Source organism: Folsomia candida, unplaced genomic scaffold, assembly GCF_002217175.1.
Source record: "Folsomia candida strain VU population unplaced genomic scaffold, ASM221717v1 Fcan01_Sc054, whole genome shotgun sequence".
Taxonomy (NCBI): domain Eukaryota; kingdom Metazoa; phylum Arthropoda; class Collembola; order Entomobryomorpha; family Isotomidae; genus Folsomia; species Folsomia candida.
Genome location: NW_019091246.1, coordinates 303,868 through 326,664, shown reverse-complemented (window position 1 = coordinate 326,664; position 22,797 = coordinate 303,868). Strand labels below are relative to the sequence as shown.

The 22,797-nt window shown below is 39.5% G+C and overlaps 5 protein-coding genes across 7 annotated transcripts; 2 read left to right on the top strand and 3 right to left on the bottom strand.

Moving 5' to 3' along the window:
- Window positions 1-208: 208 nt before the first annotated feature.
- On the bottom strand, window positions 209-5,007 carry LOC118433478. Of its 2 annotated transcripts, XM_035845422.1 has the most exons (5): window positions 4,453-5,007; window positions 2,367-2,566; window positions 1,951-2,268; window positions 1,656-1,870; window positions 209-1,583 (listed from the first exon to the last, which is right to left on the bottom strand). In XM_035845422.1, the coding sequence occupies exons 2-5, from the start codon at window positions 2,557-2,559 to the stop codon at window positions 1,452-1,454; spliced, it is 858 nt and encodes a 285-aa protein (XP_035701315.1). In that variant the 5' UTR covers window positions 2,560-2,566; window positions 4,453-5,007; the 3' UTR covers window positions 209-1,451. The 2 variants fall into 2 exon arrangements, 1 of the variants encoding a protein (XP_035701315.1); XR_004833403.1 differs by lacking the exon at window positions 4,453-5,007 and having other exon boundaries at window positions 2,367-4,437.
- Window positions 5,008-5,973: 966 nt separating this feature from the next.
- Window positions 5,974-7,844, top strand: LOC110862319 (cuticle protein). The gene is made up of 5 exons (XM_022111501.1): window positions 5,974-6,141; window positions 6,218-6,431; window positions 6,500-6,572; window positions 6,636-6,786; window positions 7,158-7,844. Exons 1-5 carry the CDS (start codon window positions 5,989-5,991, stop codon window positions 7,581-7,583), a joined length of 1,017 nt encoding a protein of 338 aa, XP_021967193.1. The 5' UTR covers window positions 5,974-5,988; the 3' UTR covers window positions 7,584-7,844.
- Window positions 7,574-10,285, bottom strand: LOC118433480. The gene is made up of 6 exons (XM_035845427.1): window positions 9,811-10,285; window positions 9,566-9,751; window positions 8,890-9,273; window positions 8,220-8,521; window positions 8,052-8,155; window positions 7,574-7,968 (listed from the first exon to the last, which is right to left on the bottom strand). The coding sequence occupies exons 3-6, from the start codon at window positions 9,199-9,201 to the stop codon at window positions 7,937-7,939; spliced, it is 750 nt and encodes a 249-aa protein (XP_035701320.1). The 5' UTR covers window positions 9,202-9,273; window positions 9,566-9,751; window positions 9,811-10,285; the 3' UTR covers window positions 7,574-7,936.
- A 3,383-nt stretch (window positions 10,286-13,668) lies between these two features.
- LOC110862336 (SET domain-containing protein SmydA-8) lies at window positions 13,669-18,633 on the top strand. Of its 2 annotated transcripts, XM_035845425.1 has the most exons (6): window positions 14,268-14,345; window positions 14,625-14,669; window positions 15,127-15,250; window positions 15,339-15,736; window positions 16,173-16,314; window positions 16,389-18,633. In XM_035845425.1, the coding sequence occupies exons 2-6, from the start codon at window positions 14,653-14,655 to the stop codon at window positions 16,896-16,898; spliced, it is 1,191 nt and encodes a 396-aa protein (XP_035701318.1). In that variant the 5' UTR covers window positions 14,268-14,345; window positions 14,625-14,652; the 3' UTR covers window positions 16,899-18,633. The 2 variants fall into 2 exon arrangements, with proteins under 2 accessions (XP_021967219.2, XP_035701318.1); XM_022111527.2 differs by lacking the exons at window positions 14,625-14,669; window positions 15,127-15,250 and having other exon boundaries at window positions 13,669-14,345.
- A 391-nt stretch (window positions 18,634-19,024) lies between these two features.
- LOC110862339 lies at window positions 19,025-20,178 on the bottom strand. The gene is made up of 2 exons (XM_022111530.2): window positions 19,583-20,178; window positions 19,025-19,518 (listed from the first exon to the last, which is right to left on the bottom strand). The coding sequence occupies exons 1-2, from the start codon at window positions 20,062-20,064 to the stop codon at window positions 19,449-19,451; spliced, it is 552 nt and encodes a 183-aa protein (XP_021967222.1). The 5' UTR covers window positions 20,065-20,178; the 3' UTR covers window positions 19,025-19,448.
- Window positions 20,179-22,797: the final 2,619 nt, after the last annotated feature.

The window sequence follows — 22,797 nt, the reverse complement described above, 5'->3', positions numbered from 1 at the left end:
ACAAGTGTTTTCCAATTTATACTTAAATTAGTACTTAATTCCATTTCAGAGTTTGTAATATATGGGTATACTTTTAGTATGTTATAGAGCTCGCCAGAGTGGTTTCTTTGTTAGTAATATGGAATTAAAACAAACTTGAGAAAATAACATTTTACGTAAAGAACTAAAGTTTATGCAAAAATATGGCAAAATTGCATGTAAATTGTAGTATAAATACTTTCGCCAATCATCATGATATGTAGGGATAATGGTTTAGCGTAGACAAATACTCGATCTTGTCATCTTTTTTTGCTCATCTCATCTCTCGATCCTGTTGTATTAGCTGATAACGGAGAGTATAAAGTCGGTATCCTTGAGAAATTGGGTGGGGTTGAGTTTGGTATGTGTGCGAATTTTTGCGAATATGTAAGTGAAACTCTCACACACACAAATATTTGGAGGACCAAAATATGCGAGAAATTCGTGTCTAAATAACTAAATCTTCATCGAATAGGACCTCTTTTTTGTAAATCATTCTTTAGTCTGTCGTTAAATAGGTGTAGAATTTCGCAAAAAAATCGCCCAAATGTTCAACCACAAATTCCTCAAATATTTGGGCAACATTTTATTCCCTCAGTTGTTTAAATTGCATCACAACTCTTTTAATCGTCGCAATGCAAATGCTAAACCCAAGCTGCGAGACTGAACTTTATGTGCTTGCATCTTTTTTGCGTCACGTTTTTTTGCAGTTGTTCTCACGAAATGAGTTTTGGCACTGGTTGCAGATCTCAATCGCGCTAATGATTGACACATAATGCGTAAATGTTTGTAGTACATGTGTGTGTGTCATGATAATTAATTTAAACCAAGATAAGCCAGTCAGTCAGTTTGTCTTATCTTAAAAAGTAGACATCCCGGACACGGATGTGTCACGACAAATGCCAAAATATTAAGAAAACTTGGTCCAATTTAATTTTGAGATAATTTTAACTCGTCGGGCAAAGTATGTAATTAGTTAAATATTTATAGATAATTTTAGCCACATTTTTACTTGACTTTGACTTTGGACAAATTATTTACTCGCAGTTAAAGCTAATCGTAGCCAAATCTATTGAGTTTTTTGACTACGATTCCCTAAATAAATGCACCCTGAAGTATTACATAATCCGGTCATTTTGGTTTAGGCGTTGGCCTGCATGATCAGCCAGCCCAGACCACACCACATTTTATGGTTGTCCAGAATTTATAATTATTCATGTCATGTCTCCTTAATTATCTCCAGCCAGATCGATCACATCAATCGAATCCGGTTTCAATTCATTCGGTGCACTTTCGCGACAAAAATGAAATAAGAAAGTAAAATTATTTACATAAAGATTGAATTAGATGCTGGGAAGTTGCCCTCGATGTTAAACCACGCCCAAGAACATCTTATGCAAAATTCAGCTTTAGAAAAAGCTTATCTAGATAAGCTATCTAGATCGCTTCTTGCGCTTTCCTTTTAAGCTGAACTGTGCCATGAGATCATCTGCAATAAGCTTCGACATGATTTGTAATACCACGGTGTTGACGTCCGTTCCCTTACAAGTTGCCATAATAATGGCCTAAAATTGTTCAACCCGGTTAATATTGGTAGACAGAATTAAATTCTCATTTTCAAATGTATTTTTACATACCAAGTCCGATTTCGCTACTTTTGACTTCTTGACACGATCATCCAAATCAATTATGTCTTCCATTCTCGTTAATGGGAAACCCAAGTCGTTGAGCTCGTCTGATAACGTAGCGACTACAGCAGGGCTCCCGTTGGACAACTCCCTTCCCAGAATGGTGCGTAGCGCCTGTCCGTGTCCTTGAAGTTCCAATTTAATGGAATGCAAAAGTCTCATAACTGAAGGTGAAACAATACCAATTGTTTAACGAACTACGAATAAAATTTGTACTTCAAAACTTAAATTTGACAGTACTTACTGTTTGTTAATTCGTAAGAATCAGTTTGAATCGCTTTATCTTCTTTCTCGATGAAAAACACTTCAACAATGTCGTCAGTCGGCAAGCCAATAGAGGAAATCTGGTCAGGAACTACTTGTGCAGCACTTAAATTGGTTGACGAAGAATATGCTTCTTCATCTGCTCGCTGGCTGTCAGGCATGATCGGGAAGGGTGGTAGAGTGGGAGGGACGACTGCCTCCTGTCCGGACCTTCCCAGTGTTTCGGATTTGTCGCCTCCACCAATATCTGATGTATACTCGGCACGCTTAAGATGAGCTCGAGCCTCCTTATACGTTGCTGAAAGAAGTATGCAGATATTAGAGACACAAATATTTATTATTAATAACAGAGTGTGAAGTTAAGATATGTTTGAAAAGAAATATTATTTGACTTACGAAACGAATGTATTAACTTTACTTTACAAGGCTCCCAAGATTCGACATCCACCTCAGTTTTATTTTTTACCAACTTCGTAATGTGTTTCGAAAATTTTGGCCAATAGCACTTGTCACCAAGAATCCATCCCTTCCAGACTACCGCCACAGCATCACTTTCATCCGGAAACTTCACAACACAAAACTCGTCCATCTCTCACCTGGTGTGAAGTAATGGAAAGATGACAAATTTTAATTCAGTTTCAGATAAACAAACACACTTGTGTTTTATTTCAGTAAATGAAAGGGTTGTCGCTTCTTGTAAAGACTCCAAATTAACTTCGTAAACCGAGAGAAGTGTTGAATCACATGGATAAGTAAAATTTTTTCTAATTGAACCAAACTTCCTACATATAAAAGATTTCTTGTCCGAACAAATAGAAGTTATGATAGCAATTTGTAGAGAATTCAAAAATACTATGCCGTCTTTTATATCGCACTTAAGAGAGTAGGTTTCAAATTCTGCAAGTTTGTAACTCCCGTCAGCTGCGGATCGGGAAAAAACCGGGTATTCGTGATTTTTTAACTTTTCATCGTCAAAGTCTAACAAATTTTGTTCAGCCAAGCGGTGATGAACCTGCACTAGTGACGAAGATGGTTTCCGAATTAATTTTTTTATCTGACCCAATTTGTTCTCAAACTTGAAGGCACTGAATTTGTCTAATGATCCAAATGCTCTCACATCATCCGCGAGATGAATTAAACTATGAATATTATATGACATGTTAACTCGTCCATAAATTTTTTTAAACTGGTCCACAAAATACCGCAGTAGGGAGTCAGCATATGATAACAACTCGTCTTGAATTTTAGGATTTACTAATATATTAATTGCTACCGAGAGGCTCATAAATAGTTGATAGTGATTTTCTGGCAAATATTTCTTCAGTGCAATTGAACCAGTGTATAGTAGGAATGTTCTGAGTTCCGTAGCCTTCCAGCGATCTATTTCTCCAAGTGGCCGTTGCTTTCGGTTAAATTCCAATGGTAAACAAGAACCTAATTTGACTAATTTTTTAGAAATCTTTGCAGCTACTCGGGGAGCCAGCCTAAACACCCTAATTTTTCCAACTGCCCACAATTTAATCAGTTTTTTAGTAACTCCCAGACACACAAGATGCATATACTCATAAGGAAATGATTTGATGATGTCGATTGGCAATTTCTCCACTGCACTATCACCATTATGATGTTTTGGCTGTAATTTATCTCTAAAACTTTGATCTGTTCTTACACTCGCGTCGGTTTTGATAAACACAACTCTATTTTCTACATACTTTCCCTTTAAGGTGCACTTTCCACATCCATAGTAGCCCGTATGATTTTTTATTTGACACACAAATGCCCTGGCCGGCGCATCACAAACAAACGCTTCTATTTCAAACGGAAATTTCACAGTATTTAAATCAACACCATCCCTATATAAACGTAAAGCTTCTTCTACAAATTCACCAATATAATTATTTAAATTTATAGGCTTAGATTTCCCTTCGTATATTCCAACCACAATAATGTTCGATGTCGACGTTCCCCTAATATGAGCAAGAATTGGCCACCACTCTTTCTTATCGCTTGTGGAAATTGGGAGTCCATCAATATTTATTTGCACACATACTTTCCCTTCCCATTTTCTCCTCACTAAAATCCTCTGAATTCCGACTTCTAGTCCAAAATGGCAATAATTACCGGGTAGCACTTCTCGCAATACAGTTTTGGTAGGGGTATGAAGTAACGTCCTAGCGTCAGATGGAAGGTACGATAGACATGAATGAGTTTTAAGTAATTTTAACAGGTCTGACGTCGCTGAGTGACTAATATTATTATCTAAACTCCACTTTTGCAATTTATACTTAAAGTCAATTTCGAAATCTGAAGAATTAAAATATTCTTGATCAGACTCCGATGAGTCTAATTTATACGATCCTACGTTGTCATCTAGTTCATAATCAAAATCACATAGACTATCTGCCAAATCACAATCTATCACATTGTTGCTTTCAAATTCAAGGGGAAAAGTTGGGGGTGTGACATCACAAAGTTCACTTACGGTTACTGTGTCACTAATAATTTGAGATGAACTTCCAGCGGCTGATGAAATGTTGGCTGATGATGAACTTACTCCTTCTACTACTTTTAATAATTTACTTGAATTGTCTGTAAAAATTTTGTCGTCACCAAGATTTTTAGTAAGTCTTCTTTTCTGTCGATTCGAGAGGAAAAAGACACCCAGCCTGCTCATGGCTGTGGTTGTGGACTAACTGGCGTGATTTCAATCACCTCGTTGCTCTCTTAAATTTAGCACAAGGCGCAGGCTTTAGTATCTCTAGGACTCAACGAATTCGGTGAAAATTTGTAGTGATTTTGGCAAGTCCAATATTTGCCTCAATTTCTCTACGAAATCTCACAGAATTTGTAGAAAAAATCGTTCACAATTTGTTACCGAATGATTGTAGCGAATTCTGTGAGAATCTTATACAAAAATCACTAAGAGTCACTGAAGAATTCGAGATCGGTTAGATTTCGAACAAGATCGTAGAGAATTCGTTGACCGAACCTTAGAGAAATGTTTACTGGGCTTCCTTCACTTGTTGTACTCCACGACAAAAATGAAATGCAAAAATGAAAATAAATTGTGTCGTATTAAATTAGATAGGATAAATGTAGCAGCCAAGCTGTAAAAGTGAGTCTTGTATTTTTATTCAGCTTATCAAAATCATCTTTATCATGCCTTAATATCGATAACTGACTGACTTCCCTTACCCCTTGGTTTTTTGGGAGATACACATGACAATTTTTTTCGACGCAAAAAATCATCGCGAATAATCAATGAACTAATTTATTTCATGCTATCATCACGTCACGTCACCCTCCCCTCCTTATTATTTGAAGATTCACTTTACTCAACCCATGAAATTATCAGGTATGCTAAGTACATGTTACATATGTCAGGAAATTAAAGGTATTTCTATACAAAAGTAAAGAACCAAACCTAAATATCATTTAGCATTTAATTGAGATTGATGACTTCTGCATAAATGAATGGCTACCTACCAAACCAACCACCACTTGCATAGTTCTTGTCTTATTAGATGCCTTATTAGATAGTAGGCATACATACGGCGTCCCATAAATAAATGTGCTTCCATAATATCAAGAATCAAGGGCATTGATTGCATTTCTTTAGGAGAAGAGATCATCACATCACTCACTCTTAGGATTAGTTGACGCAGGTTTCGCTCTCACATCCTCCTCCTTCATCAGCGTCACCATTTATCATCACATGAAAACTAACAAGCAACGTGGTCAATGCATAGCAATTATTTGGTCATCAAGTCTTCAGTGGTCTCGTAACACATATGTAAATCGTGTCCGCATGGCCTGGACTGGGCTGAAAATTCCATACCACCACCACCACCACAAAGGACCTCTCTCTGATAATAATAATGGTAGCAATTAATTACCATCGTGGTGGTGGTGTGGTGATTTTTTGCCTGGAATGCTTGCACTCTTTGTGGGGCAGGGCATCGTGGTTGTCCAGAAAAAAAGGCATGAATGGTGGCCAAGCCAAGCCAAGCCACGCAGAATGTGGTACTCACTCATCCTGGGCAGCGTGCACTGGGTGGGGACCTTCTTCCAGTATAAAAGCATTTTTGCCCTCAACCATTCCTCCATTCACGCCACTTTTCGACCGAGAGCAACTACTCGACAACCTCCAACCAAAAATATGAAGGTCATTGTAAGTGGGGCATTAAAATTAATTTCACCCCCGGAATAATTTGCATATTTTTAAGAAATCTTGTCCTTTTCTCTAGGCCGTTTTCGCTGCCGTTTTGGCAGTCAGTTCCGCCCAGATCTTGTACAACGGTGCGGGTCTCGGTCTCGGGTACTCTGCTTTGGGATACAACGGACTTGCCTACAACACCCTCGGATACAACGGATTGACTTACGCCGCCGCCCCAGCCGTCCACCATGTTCCAGCCGTTGCCACCAAGACCCAGTACCACGCTCAGGATGAGCTCGGACAAGGTGGGCTGAATTTAATAGCTTAGTTTAATAACTGGCCTTAATTAACCTTAATTGTTTACGCTGATTAGCCTCTTTCGGACACTCTGAACCAACCCAGGCCCACTCTGCCGTCCGAGACGCTGCCGGTGGGGTTCGAGGAACGTAAGACTGAATAGAAATTTGTGGAAATAATGTGTAAAAAATAATCCCGTATTTTCCCCCCAGCTTCTCGTACATCTCCCCCGAAGGAATCCCATTCACGACACACTACACCGCTGACCACAATGGGTACCGAGTCGCCTCCAACGCTCTCCCAGTTGCTCCCGCTGTCTCCATCGCCGGACCAGTCGACACCCCCGAAGTTTCCGCTGCCAAGGTACTATTGTCAATTTATTTTTTTAACGATGACGCTTCACGAAACACATTTGTAATCACCTCTGGGAATTTATTTCAAAACTCTGGGCGACAAATGTGTACTCCGCGCGGTGATTCGTAGCATGGCGTTGAGTTTTTTTAGCCAGTTTCGATGAGTTCCAATTTTTCTGAAGGGTTCTTGAACCACCTTCAAAAATTTTCAAAATCTGGGGTGCACATTAAAAAAGCCCCGACCTGCTCTACAGCTTTGTCGTCTTGAATTTTAAGATATATTCCCAGAGAAATGGTTAAAAATTTGATAATTTTGGTGATCGAGTCCTACCTCAAATTTATGAACCTTGTACTAAAAATTGTTCGAAAATCGTAATAAAGATCCAACACGCCGCTGCTCACGCCGCTGCCCGTTCCCGAACGAAGCGAGGTGTCGTTGGAACCCCACTCATCTCATCGCCCGCTGTCTTCCGATCCCCAGCCACCTTCGGATACGGATACACCGCCGTGGCTCCAGCCCACGTTAGCTACGCTGCCCCTGCCGTCACTTATGCTGCCGCCCCCGCCGTCACTTATGCTGCTGCTCCAGCTGTCACTTATGCCGCTGCTGCCCCCGCCGTGACCTACACCACCGCGCACCACGCCCCAGCCGCCGTCACCTATGCCGCCGCTGCTCCAGCTTTGACCTACTCCGCCGCCATTGCTCCAGCCGCCACGGTCGTTGCCGCCGCTCCCGCCGTGCGTGCCGCCACGTTGACCAAGGTCGTCAACACGCCCGGACACGCCGTCTCTTACAGAGTCGACTAAACGTTTCTCTCCACCCTCCCCTGAACTTAATGAGCTAAAAATACACACAAATTCTTGTCCTGTGTTCTTATGAACTATTTTTGTTACACGATTTCATCCTATGCAAATTATATTTCCGGTGTTTCAAACAAACGGTGTCGTAAATGTCGCACTTTGCTACAATTTTAACTTATTTTAGTCGATGCGGCGTTACTTTTGGTGTCATGATTTGATTTGGTTCTTGCTCACTCTGAAAATAAAACTGATCATTATTTCCTTCGAGATGCATGTACGGAATGAAAATTTATTTTATTTTGACACATTTACATAATTGAAATATAATTTAAAATTTAAAAGGGAAAGTTGTTCCAGATTCACTTTCGTAGCAAACCCTTCTTCAAGCCGGCTTGAGATGGGATTTTGAAAAAAATATGCAAAATTCATGAAAATTCATGTAATTAGATTTATGTAAATATGTATGCATCTCACCGGTTGGAGGGACCATAACGGATCCACCGATGCCACGTGATCCAGGATTTCCTGAACCGTGACTGAAACTGTTCCGCGTGATCCCAACGATGCCAGTGGTGAGTCTGGAAATTAGAAATTTAGAAATTTCTCCAAAAAATCTGCATCTTTCACAAGTTTTCCACCAACCCGTCCGACATCCTCCTCGCCTCGGCGGACATGCGCCGTACGCCGCTGGCCACGACGCCGCTGCTCGGCCTGTCTCCACCCCCTCCAGAATTCCCCTGAGATAAGCGAGGGATATCGATGACGGACATGTTCTCCACGTCGAGCGAGTGTTCGGATCCGCTTCCGCTGAAGTGCCGCCCGTCACACCAACTCTTCACGTACACCATCAACATGAACACGCTGGCGATGATGAGGATCACGAAGAAGCTCTCGTGCGCTTCGACCGCACTCAAGTGCTGCTGCACGATCACGGTCAGGCAACCCTGGGTCATAAAAGGCCATGAAAAAGGGGAATAAATCGGAAATAATTCAAAATTATTAATAAATCGATCCAATTTTCGTTTTCATTGCAAAAATACGATCACTTTTGGTTCAAAAATAGATAATTGGGGGGTCACAAATGGTCAAAAGTTAATAGCTCGAAATTAGCTCAAAGATGGAACAATTTTGGCTCAGAAATAGAAATAGGATACTAAAGGTCGCAAGGTGTAAGTAAATATGGAAATCAGCTCAAAATCATCGCAATTTTCGCTCAAAAATAGGTCATTTACGGTCGCAAAATGTCAATAAAGATGGGAATTAATAGCTCGAAATTAGCTCGGAATCGGCTAAATTTCCACTTTTTACCCACATTGGTATGGACCATGGGGCGCTTGTCCTCATTGAAGAAGATGGGGAAATTGGGGCCTTCCACGCCCGAGTTGTTGTACACCTTGGTCTCCCAGTCATACTCGACGTACGTGGCGGACAAGTTGGCTGCGGCGCGCGTGGTGGAGATGCGTCCCAGTTCGATGATGCAGTGCGTCTGGGCGCTGTCCAGCTTCTTCTTGGTCGCGGCGCCAGGGACGCCATCGTTTCCCACTTCTTTCCCATGGTACCAACTGCAGCAGGAGATGGGAAACTCTTTCAGAACTCGACCGTCCCCCGAAGTGGAGTTGATCATCACGGGGGTCGTGTGCTTCAGGGGGTAAAAGAGAAGCTGGTAGTCCTTGTACGAGTAAATGCCGCAACACTCCTGGAGGAAAGTAAGCAGTAAATTTGAGACCAATATTTGGCGTATTTATAGGAATAAAAATAAGGAAGCTTTTGATTTTAAAAATGGGGAGGATAATTAATTGATTTTTTTTACCATTTAACCTCACAGGGGAAGAAAAATAAGTAAATTTGCAGTTTTAGACCAAAATTCAACGTCATAATTTGCGAAAAATTATTAAATGATTTTTTAACTAAAGTTTAACTTCACTGGAGACGAAAATCAGCACTTTGTCCAAACGGAAGTGATTTTGGACCACAATTTACACACTCACCTTGTTGACCTCCGTTCTCGTCAACCATCCCGGACTTTTGCTTTTAATTCGCCAAGCATTTTTCACATTTTCGAGCAAAACGGTCGAATTTACGAAGAAGGAGCCGTTGTCTTTCTTGTTCGGAAAGTTGGTCACGATCCCGTAAATGCTCAAGCCGGGGATGATGAAGAGGAGCGGAACCACGTACTGCATGAGGAAAGAATATGAATCAGAGAGGTTACTGTTTGACCTATGACCTCACTTACCAGTAGGAAACAACCCAAATGAGATATGTCACACTTGACGAAAATGCAGCCCAAAAATGAGTACGCGGCGCAAACGAAGCACAGCGTCTTGACCAACGCCGTCGTTTTCCTGTACTCGTCATTCTTCTCGATGACATATTCGTCCTCGTAAATCGAAATCCCGATCGCGTACGAGAGCACGACCAACTGAAAATAAATAGATTTTCAGTGTTTCGGGTGAAAGTAACCACGTGCAAGAAATAACGGGAAAAAAGTGGTTTCTTCGGATATTTTGACCTGCAAGAAATGCAAGGCGCAAGAAACTTCGCCACGCCGCTGTACTTCATACATTTCTTGCACTTTCTCCCAGTTTCTTGCACCTCGTATTTCTTGCGCTGCTTGCTACCCAGTGCAAGAAATGTAGCAAGCCAGCAAGGAACGAAACACCAGATTTTTTTAATTCGAAAGATTTCTGAAAATGGTATTTCTTTACCCAAACGAGCCAATACACGGCACAGGATGCACGGAAGAAGGACGCCATAATTTTACTGGGGTCCGGTCTCAAAGGAATTTGTATTTTCAAAATTTCGAACAATGTTTTTGCTCATGTTTGTAAAATAAGGTACGAATTTTGTCATGTAAGTGAAAGTTTTATTATGACATTTTGACATGGCAATTTTGCTTCGCCATAGTGAAAGCCGCATAAATTCTGGAGTACACACTTTCTCCCGAAGGACTTTCTCTCCCCGAGAAAAACTACCCATGCAATTCACGCAGGCCTGGGTAACTTTGTGTAATCCGAAAACTTACAAGCTTTTACACAATTTTATAAATATATATTTGTAAGGAAAATTAGCTTACAAGTTTTTATAAACTTACTCATAGTCAGATTAATGGCGTCTTTTTATTTTGTTAAGGTTTGTAAAATCGTTTTACAAAGCCTACGAATTTTACAAAGCTAATTTTTTTTAATTTGTAATGCAGTTTTGGCATATCCCAGAATAGTCGATTTTGTCTGGTATTTATATAATTTTACATATTTTAAAAAGGTGTGAACAATCAGAATTTCGACACCGAATATCTTATCTTATAAAATAAATGGTATGCCCAAATTTTCGCGTACATACATCCTGACGTCAATCCTTTTGCCACCAATTTAGACACAAAATTTCTAAAAGTTCACTTCATATTCACAAAAATGCGTCCTCTGAACAGGCAGAATGACGGACATTGAACGATTTCCATACATAAGTCCTGTCTAAAAAAAACTCACAACTTGTTTTCACAGTCAACCAAGCAATTCTATACAAACACACACGTCAATTGATCTCTCCCCGGCACATTTCACCTTTCACTCCAATCCGTCATATTTACATTTGCGATACACGAGCAAAAATAAATATCCTAAAAATACCTGAAAAATGCTGCGTCCCTCAAAAAACCAACATCTATCATTTCCCGACGACGCTAACGATGCAAGAATATTTGCGAGACGACACGACACATGAAATCAAAACGTCTCATCTTTCATCCCGAAAACCAATATGTGTTTATGTCTCTACATACTTGAATCACTTCCAATCTCATCAGCAGCATCCAGTCCCATTTGCATTAACATATTTTTTCTACTCCTGCCCCCCCCCCCACACACACACCTCGTCCCCATAACCTAAAAAAAATCCCCTTCTTTCATCCATCATCTCATTCATGGACCAAACCACCACTCCGAATAATAACTTTCTGACGTGATCAGAGGGCGGCTATGGATTCATTTCCAACCTCTTAAGTTGATAACGACCGACGGTCAAGCTTTGTGGGTGTGTTCCCTAACTTGCATAGATAATTGAAGCTTCAGAATATTTTTACATTTTGGTACATATTTCGAGGTTTTCAGACATATACATGCATACACATTTCGGCTGTTATTTGAAAAACATGTAAATATTTTACATATGTTTTTCAAAAATACATACGATACATTTCGTAAATATTTCAGCGAATTTTTTTGCTCAAAGAAATTGGACTACAAAAAATCCAAAGCATTATATTCATTCACATTTACAAATTTTGCATTTTCATTTTTCATACATATTTCGTAAATGTATTGGCGTTTTTTGCGTAAATATTTCAGCGACTTTTCATAAATACATATCCACCCTCTGAGTATACATTATGTATAATACATAACACAATGGGATCTTTTGTCCTACAAATAGTTATAGAAAAAAATATGTACGTCGTATTTTGCAGGAATAAATTTCTTTCTTTGTTTTTCTTCTTGCTTTCATCTTCCTCGTCGTCGTCGTCGACATCTATTCATCCACATGTCACGGAAAAGTGTACTGTATCAAAAGGCGAGAAGGACAAAAGTTATGTAGGCAAAAAAGACGGCATGTGTTCCATTTTGTCAGAGTTTTAGTTATTTTTGGACATATATAACTTAATCTCTGACTCTCTCGTCTCCTCGCAGTCCACTCAAATCCATCCTCCACCAGACCAAATTCCATCCAAGAAACGCATCAAAATTCTGTAGCATCTTTTTCACATAATTCCCTTGACGCACGGTCAGGTCCGCTGAGTTTATGAGATAAGAAATAAAATCTGATCCAATTTATGACAGGAATTTTTCAAGGGGTTAAACTTTTTTGAAAGAATTCCTCTCCTTAAAATGGAGATTTGACGAATCAAAATGTTAGATCTGTATCAATTTCGGGGCAACATGTTCGAAATTCTTGTACAAAAGATAGGGAGGCGATTTGTTCATATTTTTTTCAACTCGGTCCATTTCAAAAGTTGATTTTTTCAAGTTGTACGTGAATTTTGTGGGGTAATTGTCTCTTTAAAGTGACGAATCTAAATGTTAGAATTGCATCAATTTCGAGTCAAAATGCTGGGAATTTTTGTAAAAAAGTTGGGAGGTGATTTGTTCATATTTTGCCATGTGTCTGGATGGGTAGTAAAAAATCATTTCATTTGAAAATGGAAAGGTTGGAGAGAGGGAAGAAGGCGAGGAGTGGAATATTGGCACGGACCTTAATTGCCGTCACATCCTGCTCCCCATAAATAACGTGTATTATTACTGCGAACGTATCGCAACGCCATGCACCGTGCTAACAAGTCATGCAAGCAGGCCCAAGACGTTATTAGCATAATTTCCTAACGATGACGACGGCGACGCGACTGAAATTAGCGGCGCATGATAATGCCGGAATTCTATGCAGATTCGGTCTTATCAGAAGCAAATTCGGTCCAAAGATCATGCCCAAAATACGAATTTTTTGCACATTTACAAAACAAAAATACTCAGAATTATATGCACATATGTCGAACGCTTTTATGGGAATCTTTACACAATTTTTATTACCAAACTGGAAAATTCGGTCCAAAAATTGGCAAAATAGAAATTTTTCTGAGTTTTTGGACATTTACCAAAAAATGTTGTGTACCCGGTTTTATCCTAAAAATTTGTAGGTAAAGATGCATAAATTTTATCCATTTTCTGTACATTTTCCAAACACAAATACACAAAATTTCACCCATTTTGTACCCATTTATTCGAATTTGTACTCTCTATTTTCTTTAGGAAACAGAGTCCCTTTTACTTCCTTGATCGTCCCGTTGTTTAATACATGTCGTCTTTTGACACATTATAAATGTGCGAATGTGGAATGTAAACATTAGCATAAACTTGGTCTAAAAAAGTTTCCATGCATGCGTCCCATCCTTTTCTCTTCGTCGTCACTATTAAAAGCAACACATCGCGATCGTCCTCCTCGTAAAGTTTAACTGGTAGAAATGAAATGAAATCTGCTCTCCTGTCAGCCGCCACAGCAGATGCAGAAGTTTACACGATTAAAGTTTTAGTTTAGCACATGGCACGGCATCGAGAAGACTGCCAACTTTCGTGTGGGGGACAATAGACAAAGTTATCATCACAGAATTCGCCCCACATCTCATTTTCAAACAATAATAAGCATGTCGTTAAAAAGAGATGGGTTTATTTAAAGAAGTTTCCTGCATTTTAAAGCAGGAGGAATTTGCATAATCAGAAGAACCTACGTGTGTATGTGCATATAAATGTGAGACGATGAAGAGACGACGGAGTGTGTTTAGTCCGGGCAGTCGATAAGGCGGAAAGATAAGGAGTCGTCTGAGGGGAAATAATGGAAACGAATAATTACCAAGGGTTAAGAGAGAGAAGTGATCTTAATTTGACGGCGGATTTAGACCCAGAGATTAAAATGGAGAAGAAAAGGGTGGATTTGATTTCGAATTGTCCCATTAAGCTGACCACGGGGGACAATTTGTCATCTTGTGACGATGAAGATGACGAATATTCCTCGTTTCCTGTGAAAATAGCGAATAATCCGACGCTTGGCCGGTATCTGGTTGCTCGGCGTGACTTGAAAGCTGGGGAGCTCATTTTGAGAGAAGATCCCATCTTCGTGTCGCCAAATTCGGGGGACAATACTTGTTTCGGGTGTTGTTTAAAGGCTAAAAATCCAAGACCATGTTCCACTTGTGGTTGGCCTGTTTGTGGGAAGGAGTGCGAACAGGTAGAGACAAATATGTGTGATTTTTGCATGTTTTTTTTAGTGTTAAGATTGGAATTTTTGGGATTTTTATGTGGGGCTTATTTCTATAAGTATTTGTGACGTCGTAAAGTTTCGAATTGTTAGAGAAAAGTTGAAAAACCTATCAGTACAGGTTTGCTTAGCCCCCGAACTAGGAATGTTTTGCAAACTCATGTCAGAATTTTCTATAAAAAACATTCGAAATTCAACCCTCCTAAATTTTAATCATAAGTTAATTACCGCTCCCATACTAAATTTCAGCGGAATATATAAACTCTTCGAAGTTGATATGGGTCACCCCTTAGGGTAAGGAAAAGATTGTGTCGAAAAATGGTGCAAATCGGATGAGAAATGGCAAAGTTATGGAGAAAAAACGATTTGAGACAGGTTGCAGTGGTGAGTTGAGAACGTGAGAACTGACAGTGGAAATTTTGCCCGAAAAGTGAGAATCTGCAAGGCAATCGAACTCGTCAAATCGCTTCCATCTCAAAATTTTCGTCTCAGAATTTTGAGATGGAAGCGATTTGACGAGGTCAATGGCCGTGCAGATTCTCAGCTTGCAGCCACATTTCCAACCAAATTTCACTGCTGCACCGCAACAACTCTCAACAAATCTCAACTCTTTTTTTCGCCATTACTTATCCATTTCTTATCCGATTTGCACCATTTTTGGACACGATCTCCTCCATTGCGTTGTCGACATGTTTTCATACTGCGCTTATCGCCACAACCGTGTTTGATCATTTTATTTTCTTCCATTAAGATCCATATGCAACCTCTCTACCAAATTAAAGCTCGATATGACAATTTTGAAAAGCCAGTGTGGGTCACCCCACAGTCTTTACATGGTTTTAGAGCATTTGAAATGGATGGATGCAAAAATTAATGTAACTGCGATTTAAACATTTTAATATGAATAATGTATTTTTCAAAATGAATTATTTAATTTCCTCAAATTTGCGTAATTCCTCCCAGATTCCATTCCACTCTCGGAACGAGTGTGCCGTATTTTCCTCGGCCGGAATAACCCCACCGCTGCAGCCACCCTACGACTTCATCCACCCTGCCGAACTCATCAAAGTTCTGAGGGCCGTTCTGATCAGCAAGGGTCGCACGGCCGAGGACGCCGCGACGTGGGGCGCCATGACCAAGCTGGAGTCGCACATGAAGCAGCGGGAGGCCATCCCCAAGGTCAGGTTCATGTCCACCCTGACCAAGAACTTCATTCGGGGGGCGTGCCACGTGGGGGACGTGCCCGAAGAGCAGATTGATCTCATCCTGGGAATCATCGACGTCAACGCCTTCCGACACACGCTCCATCCCAATAACCCATTAAGGATGGAAGCCGTCAAGGCGAATAAGGATGTGGACAAGTAAATTTATAAGTTTCTAATCAAAATATTTTCAGAAATTTTCAAAATAATTTAAAAAAGATGTGAAAGATTGAAAAATTTCAAACTGATTATTTGAAATAATTAATTTTAAGATTATCATCAGTCTCGATAATTTATGATGTTTTAATTAACCTCAACCATGCCGTAGTATGGGCACAACCATTGAATAGCTATATAGCGAAGCTACATATCAGTCACTCAGGGGGTACAATGTATCTGTAGGTGGCTTTTAAATTAACTTCCTACATAATATTATTAAAATGGCGTCAAACGTCTGGAAATTAATTCACATCCGATAAAAATGTCCAAAAATTGTCGAAATTTCCATCATAATTTAATTATTCTTACTATTAAATAGCTAGTACTTAACCCATTCCCCCCCCCCAGAAAATCAGCAACCTTTTTTTGTGTACAGGAACGCCACCTTCCTCTACCCCAAAGGCTCCATGGCCGCGCACGGTTGTCGTCGCACCGTCCGCTGGGAAACTCTGCCATCTGGAACGTTAGAAATGTACGTCACGGAGGACACTCCCGCTCTCAGTTTGCTCACCCATCCCGTAAATCAATAATCAATAAATTTAATAATTTATTGTAATTTACATACTAAATTTCATAATTTAAATTTCCAAAGTACGTGGACCTGATGAAAGGGACGCCGGAAAGGAGACGCTTGCTCCGTGACCAGTTCTACTTTGACTGCTCCTGTCCCCGCTGTTCCGATCGGACCGAGTTGGGCACGCACTTTTCCACGCTCAAGTGCCCCACGTGCTTCGAGGGGAACCTCCTCCCGGACTATCCCCTCCACTACAAGTCGCCCTGGACCTGCGCCTCCTGCCACGCCACGAAACCTTCCCACTTCGAGCGGAACGTGGTGCGAGGGATGCAAGCGGAAATGAAGTCCGTGCTGGAGCAATGTTCCGGGAACAATTTGGCCGTCGTTGCGGGTTTGGCGAAATTGTTGGGGAAATATCGAGGCAAGATTTGTCACCCGAACCATTTCGCCGTGGTGGACGTGGAGTATCATTTGGTGAGGAGGATGGCGCTGATGAGGAAGCCCACCGTCGACTTGCTCCTCGAGATGAAAAAGTTGATACATAAATATCTCGATATTGCTGTCGTGTTCTATCCAGGGATTAAATAAGGAAAGAAAGGGGGAAAGTTTGGGGAAGGTTTTCAGAAATTTTGCATTTAAATGTACATGTTTTTGCTCGGTGTATATTTATATTCCAGGTTTTAACGTAGGGCTCGGTGACCTATCACTAAAATCGCCAAAATTAGCACAGTTTAAATCATTTCTCGGCTCTGGGAATTCATTTTAAAATTTATAAAGTATAGGGAGTTGCCAATTTTTCAAAGATGCACACTCCAGATTTTGACAGTTTTTGAAGGAGATTTCAAGTTTAAGAAGTCTTCAGAAAAATTGAAACTGGCTTGCGAAACTCAGCCATTCCTGTATTAATCACTTACAAATTTGTCGGCCAGAATTTTAAAATAAATTCCCAAAGCTCAGAAATTATTAAGAAATGCGGAGTTTGAAGACGCATTATCGAGTCCTACGGAAAAAAATTTAGGGAGTTTTTTTTTTCGGGGATAATTATTTAACTTTCACATTTATTTTTCGTTTGGTGTGCAATTACATATTTCTTATTTTTTGGAAAATACTAAATGTCCACGTCTTTATTTTCGTATTTGTTCTGATAATAAAAACTTATTGCGATGATACAAACTAACTTTATTTGTTCAAGTCTTGCACGATCGTCCTATGCCTTTCTCCTTCTGCACTATCTTGTCTCGTCTTACGATTAAATCTACTCGAAGAAAGTATTATTAAAAGTTTCACTTAATCAGTAGTTAAATAAGTTTTACTTTGCTGAACTTGATAAACTGCACAAATTACACGGTAAATGAAATGAAATAGGTCAAATATAATTGAATCGCTTTCTCAATCTGTAAACTTTTTAAGAAAGTTACGTAAATGTGCGTGTTGTTTTTTGTCAGTAGAACAAAACCAAACTACTTTTCAAACCAGGTCGAACACGAGAGAATTTTAAGAGACACTTATCAAACCCATGTACGTTTACAAAATTTCAGTAACTTTCCTCTCCATATCTCTTGAGTTAGATCAAAATTTCGGGAGAAAATATGAAAAATGTTGAGAATTCACTTCGAGATCGACTCCGGAAATTTTGAGCCAACCAAAGAGTCGCGGAAATTTTGCAATTTTAATGTAGATTTGCTAACTGCATAATTTAATTGAGGGAAAAAGAGCATAATGACGTATGTTGGGTTGTCCCATAATTAAAATTCAGAGGCAACCAGAGCAAATATTTGTCATAAGAGGTAAGCAAGTAGATTAAGAAATTTTAAAGCTTTGGGTATCTATCTACATATGTAGGTATGTACGTGTGACACTTCAGGATACAGATTTTTCCATGCAACAACTCAGGATGCGGAGTATGATTTGATTTAAGGAACGATATATGTATAACGACCAGACACCAAAATTCGCAAAGATATTCCATGCTTATCCTTAGTAATGTGGATACAAGAATGGTCATTTCCGAGGGGACTATGAGATTGTCAACTAGTGTCTCATGAAACGATTTTCCCCTTTTCTCATCAATATCATATTAACTTTGAAAAAAGAATTTTCTAGCCGGATCTTAATATCTCTGAGGCATATACACATAAGCAACACAACTGTTTAATGTCAAAAGTCTGGCTCCTGCCACAGGAAATGGAACCAGCGGAACCGGAAATTGAAATATTACCGTTTCTAATCGGTTTATTTGCATTTTTGCTAAATTTTGTGTCATGTGTCCTTAAAATGAAATGCCAGAATAAATTATATTCTAATTTACTGTCTTTACAACTTATCTATTATCAGAACTTACCAAAAATTATGAACAGTTTTCTTTCAAAATTGTTACCCAGAGAAAATTACTCCTCCATAAAATCTTAATAAAGGAAAAGTAAAATCTTTAATTCTGCTTTAAATACCAAACTGATTAAGAAATCGAATCCTATTATCTATGTAAAACTTTTGAGCAATTAATTCCATGAAATTTAACCACTTTCTCTCCTTCATTAGTGAAAGATTTCCTCTCCTACAAAAGTTCATTTCTTTACTTAACCCAAGTTTCTATTCAGGATCGTCAGCAGAACTTGTCAAAGTCATCTTTCTCCTCATTAAACATCGCTCATTTCGTACCAAAAATAACTCCCACACAGAAAAAATAACACAAGTTACAAGTAACAAGTTCCATAATTCTTTTGACTTTCTTTTATTAAATATTTCTTAACATTACTTATGACTCTTATAAATACATAAATGCTCATTTTTTCCACAATTAGATAATACTCGATCAATTTCAGGATGTTTCTCCTTTCATAAACATTCTCTCCAATTTTAGCCAAGGTAGGTACATATTTGCATAAACACATTTGACACAAGATAACTTTCATTAAAATAAATAAATACGTCACTTAATTTTGTCCAACCCGTTAATTATGCATGCATTCACAAACATATAATTCTGTCCTAAATAAACACATAATAATTGCTGAATAATTTCAGTAAATTTTTCATAACTATAACTTTTATGGTCCGGTCCGGTCCTGTCCCATTTCCTGAGTCAGCTTTTTCAAAGGTTATCAATCAAAATTCAAGCAAAATCCTCCCCACAAAAATTTATTTCCTGAAAATCCTCCCTCCAAACTGCTTCAAATTGGGGACAAATCTCCTATGCGATGACATTCTCCTACACACAAAAAAAAACAAATTTTGTAAATTTTCAAAAAAAATCTTTCATAAATTTCCCTTACGAAAAATAGTTCCTCGGAGACTTATTAAACTTGCGTCTAGATTTCCGAATGCATTCCCCCGTCGCGGGATCCCTCAGCTTATTTCCGCCCAAACATTTGACCGGGACGCATCGATGACCTCGCAAGTGCCACCAGAATCCGGCCTGGCAAATGTCCTCGTAGTCGATGTCAATCTCGTCGTCGAAGTAGTCCGGCTCCACGAGGTTCACGACGGGCTGGTTTTCCTCCGGGAGTAATTTCACAATCTCGTTCTCCATCGCGTTCCCGTCCTCTTTGTCCGACTTCCCATTGGCGAATGGCGTATTGACTGGTGATGGCGACTTCCATAATTTGTCCGATGGGCCGAGACCCACGAAATTATTGTTATTAATATTCCCGTCCGTGGAGGAGACTGCGACGGACAAATTGTTGACGAAGAGGAGCGTGCCCCACAGAAGGAGAAGGAAGGACATGGAGCTGCTGGGAAACGAGAAGCTTTTCATGGTTCGAGGTGGGCAAATTAAGAAAGTTGCAAAGAAATCCTGGCCTGAACTTTCTCCCGTGGTGGTCAATTCGACACTGAGGCTGGCATCCGGAGTGGGGCAGCTTCTTATGGGAAGAGAGAGACCTGGTGTCTTACCTGGATTTTTACCTGATGGATGGAAGGAAGGCAAGGTGAGACGCAGGAGAAGAAAGTTACATGTAAAAGTGGAGAATGAGGTGAATTCGTGTCCTGCGTGAGTTGGAAATCGACGGAGAATTAATGTAGGACCTGGCTATTTTTTTTAACGTAGGACGCGATGATTCATCGCCAAAATCAGCACGTCTTTATTCATTTTTCGTGTCTGGGAATTTATTTTAAAATTCTGGACGATATATTTGTAGAGAAGGTCGTTTCCATTTTTTTGAAAATATACATGTAAGATTTTGACAGTTTTTGAAAGAGGAAACCTCAAGTTTGAGAAGCCTTCAGAAAAATTGGATTCTTCGAAATTGGCTTAAAAGACATTAATCAACTCACTGACTATAACAAATTTGTCGTCCAGAATTTTAAAATAAATTCCCAGAGCCGAGAAATTATTAAAAATGTGCAGCTTTTGGTGATGAGTCATCGAGTCCCCCGTTAAGGGAAAGGTTGTCCCCTCCAGAGAGATTATAGAGATGAAGAAAGAAAGCGTATTTATTTAAGCCGGGATTTTTCTTCGTCGTGGGGGCAGAAATTAGTGGGTGCGTGGGTGGGTGGGTAGAAGAATAAGTACACAGTAATCATAAGCGGATAAGAAGACGACGATATCACAATACAGTAAAATAATAACATAAAACGAAAGCAACAGGATTAAACGAGCCGTGTCGGATAACAAAGTTTTACACGTTTTTTTTTCTCCCACTTTTACATACATACTTTTTCACCTGCCCACACAGTCCGTTGGCCCGATTTCTTGACTTGTTTCAAAAAACCTTGGAATTTCGAATCGCACATAAATCCGACAAGCAAGGCATCCAATCCATTAATCGGAACGGGATTGAGTTCACGAGTCAGGTATCTGGCAGACCAAGAAAAGGTGGTGCAATTTGAGAGAAAGCCAGATTTTCTAAAGAGAGAGAGAGAGAAAAAAGTGAATACTTTGCTGTTTTTGATTACTGAGAAATTTCGTGGGGAGAAATCAGAGACATTTTCCTTTGATTATCCACTATCCTCCGATACCAGGAGGAAGTAAGTGATGGGATGAGGAGGAGGAGGAGAATAATTTACTCGAGGAATTCCAAACAGTTTGACATCTCATACATCACGGCGTCTCTCTAATCTCGTCGGCCTTGTGGGTCGAAAAATCAACCTGATTCTCAACTTCCCCACACCTTTTAAGCGAGAGAAAGTACAGTTTTTGTTCTGAAAAATTGGGCAGAACTGGGACAAATTTCTTTACACCAATTAGGGAAAATGTTGCTGATTTTGTTGCTGAAAAGTTTTGGAACGCGTTCAATCTCCTCATAGTGCAACGTTCAGAAAAAATTGTCTCAAAATTCGCCACAAACCTCGTAAAACGTAGATTTCTTCAATATTTAATCAATTTTGATGATTTCCACATTTATTATGCCAACGATACTAGGTGGGCAATTAAAGAAATGGTTAATGCGATCTGATCCACACCCACGCACTTTTCTCCACCCACCCAACCCACACAATGCATTGTCCCATTATTCACATGCACCCGATCACCATCACCACTAATGCATCTCTTCCTTTCCTTCAGTAAGTCTAATCTAATCCATAATACAGTAAGTAAATTGTACAAAGAACGCATTTTGCCATACCACACACACACACAGCAAGGACATTACTAATTTAAATGCTCCTCATATTTTCCTCGTGCAATTGCTTTTTGCAAAAAAGTACACTCATTTCTTTAAGTACATAAATTCGTCCAAAGTTCAACCAGCCGCATGTCTCGACTTGGAGTTTTATTGTTGGCGTTTTTTTATTACTCGCCATGCACGACTCGTAGAGTAGTCAGTGGTGGAGAGAAAGAAAGTTGGTAAAATTGAAAAATTTATACCGTTCTTTGTGTAAGAGAGAGAGAGAGAGGCTCATGAATCCAGATTAGAGTCATCATTCCCCCTTTAAAATTACACAATTTCATGTATTTCTTAATGCCAGGGGTTAGTGTTCAGGTTGGGTACACATTTTCCGCGTGGGTGCAATATTAAGATGGTAATTTGAATAATCATAATCTCTCCTCGTCTTGGTCACTGTTTACTCGGGGTCTTGGTAAATGGTAAAAGTCGACACTGGGCTAATTCCTTCTCCTCCTTTATTAAATAAATAGGTAGGGGTGGCTGCTTTATGAGTCTTAATGTCTGTCCTTCCCTCGATGAATGTAGGTCATCGACAATATTTTAAAGGTGTGTCGACGATAGATATGGGGAACAGAAGTGGAAAATAAAATCGAGTAATGCATCTCGCTGGTCATGACCTTCAAGGTCAGGGGTCAAAATATTAATAAATTTAAATAGCAATTTAATTTTCTCACCTTTCTGGAAAATATCTCGCTAATGATAATTAAATATAAAATTAAAAGAGCACATGCAGTTTGCGATCCGAATATGAATTTTATAAAATTTTGAACTTTCACCAACCGAATTTATAATGTATCTAAGATCCATGCTTACTAGATTTGTACTTATTTTCCTTAAATTTAAACGCACTTATCTCCCACAGAAAGCCAATTTTACAATTA

Coding starts and splice junctions, on each gene's coding strand:
- LOC110862339 (XM_022111530.2), bottom strand. CDS start 20,064: ATGAAAAGCTTCTCGTTTCCCAGCAGCTCCATGTCCTTCCTTCTCCTT. Junction 19,519..19,582: donor TCTCCGAGGAACTATTTTTC/GTAAGGGAAATT, acceptor TTTTGTGTGTAG/GAGAATGTCATCGCATAGGA.
- LOC110862336 (XM_022111527.2), top strand. CDS start 13,953: ATGGAAACGAATAATTACCAAGGGTTAAGAGAGAGAAGTGATCTTAAT. Junction 14,346..15,338: donor GTGGGAAGGAGTGCGAACAG/GTAGAGACAAAT, acceptor AATTCCTCCCAG/ATTCCATTCCACTCTCGGAA. Junction 16,315..16,388: donor TCAGTTTGCTCACCCATCCC/GTAAATCAATAA, acceptor AAATTTCCAAAG/TACGTGGACCTGATGAAAGG.
- LOC118433478 (XM_035845422.1), bottom strand. CDS start 2,559: ATGGACGAGTTTTGTGTTGTGAAGTTTCCGGATGAAAGTGATGCTGTG. Junction 2,269..2,366: donor AAAGTTAATACATTCGTTTC/GTAAGTCAAATA, acceptor TACTTCTTTCAG/CAACGTATAAGGAGGCTCGA. Junction 1,871..1,950: donor TTCTTACGAATTAACAAACA/GTAAGTACTGTC, acceptor TTTCACCTTCAG/TTATGAGACTTTTGCATTCC.
- LOC118433480 (XM_035845427.1), bottom strand. CDS start 9,201: ATGATCAACTCCACTTCGGGGGACGGTCGAGTTCTGAAAGAGTTTCCC. Junction 8,522..8,889: donor GCCCCATGGTCCATACCAAT/GTGGGTAAAAAG, acceptor TTTATGACCCAG/GGTTGCCTGACCGTGATCGT. Junction 7,969..8,051: donor CGTTATGGTCCCTCCAACCG/GTGAGATGCATA, acceptor TCCCATCTCAAG/CCGGCTTGAAGAAGGGTTTG.
- LOC110862319 (XM_022111501.1), top strand. CDS start 5,989: ATGTGGTACTCACTCATCCTGGGCAGCGTGCACTGGGTGGGGACCTTC. Junction 6,142..6,217: donor CCAAAAATATGAAGGTCATT/GTAAGTGGGGCA, acceptor CCTTTTCTCTAG/GCCGTTTTCGCTGCCGTTTT. Junction 6,573..6,635: donor GCCGGTGGGGTTCGAGGAAC/GTAAGACTGAAT, acceptor TTTTCCCCCCAG/CTTCTCGTACATCTCCCCCG.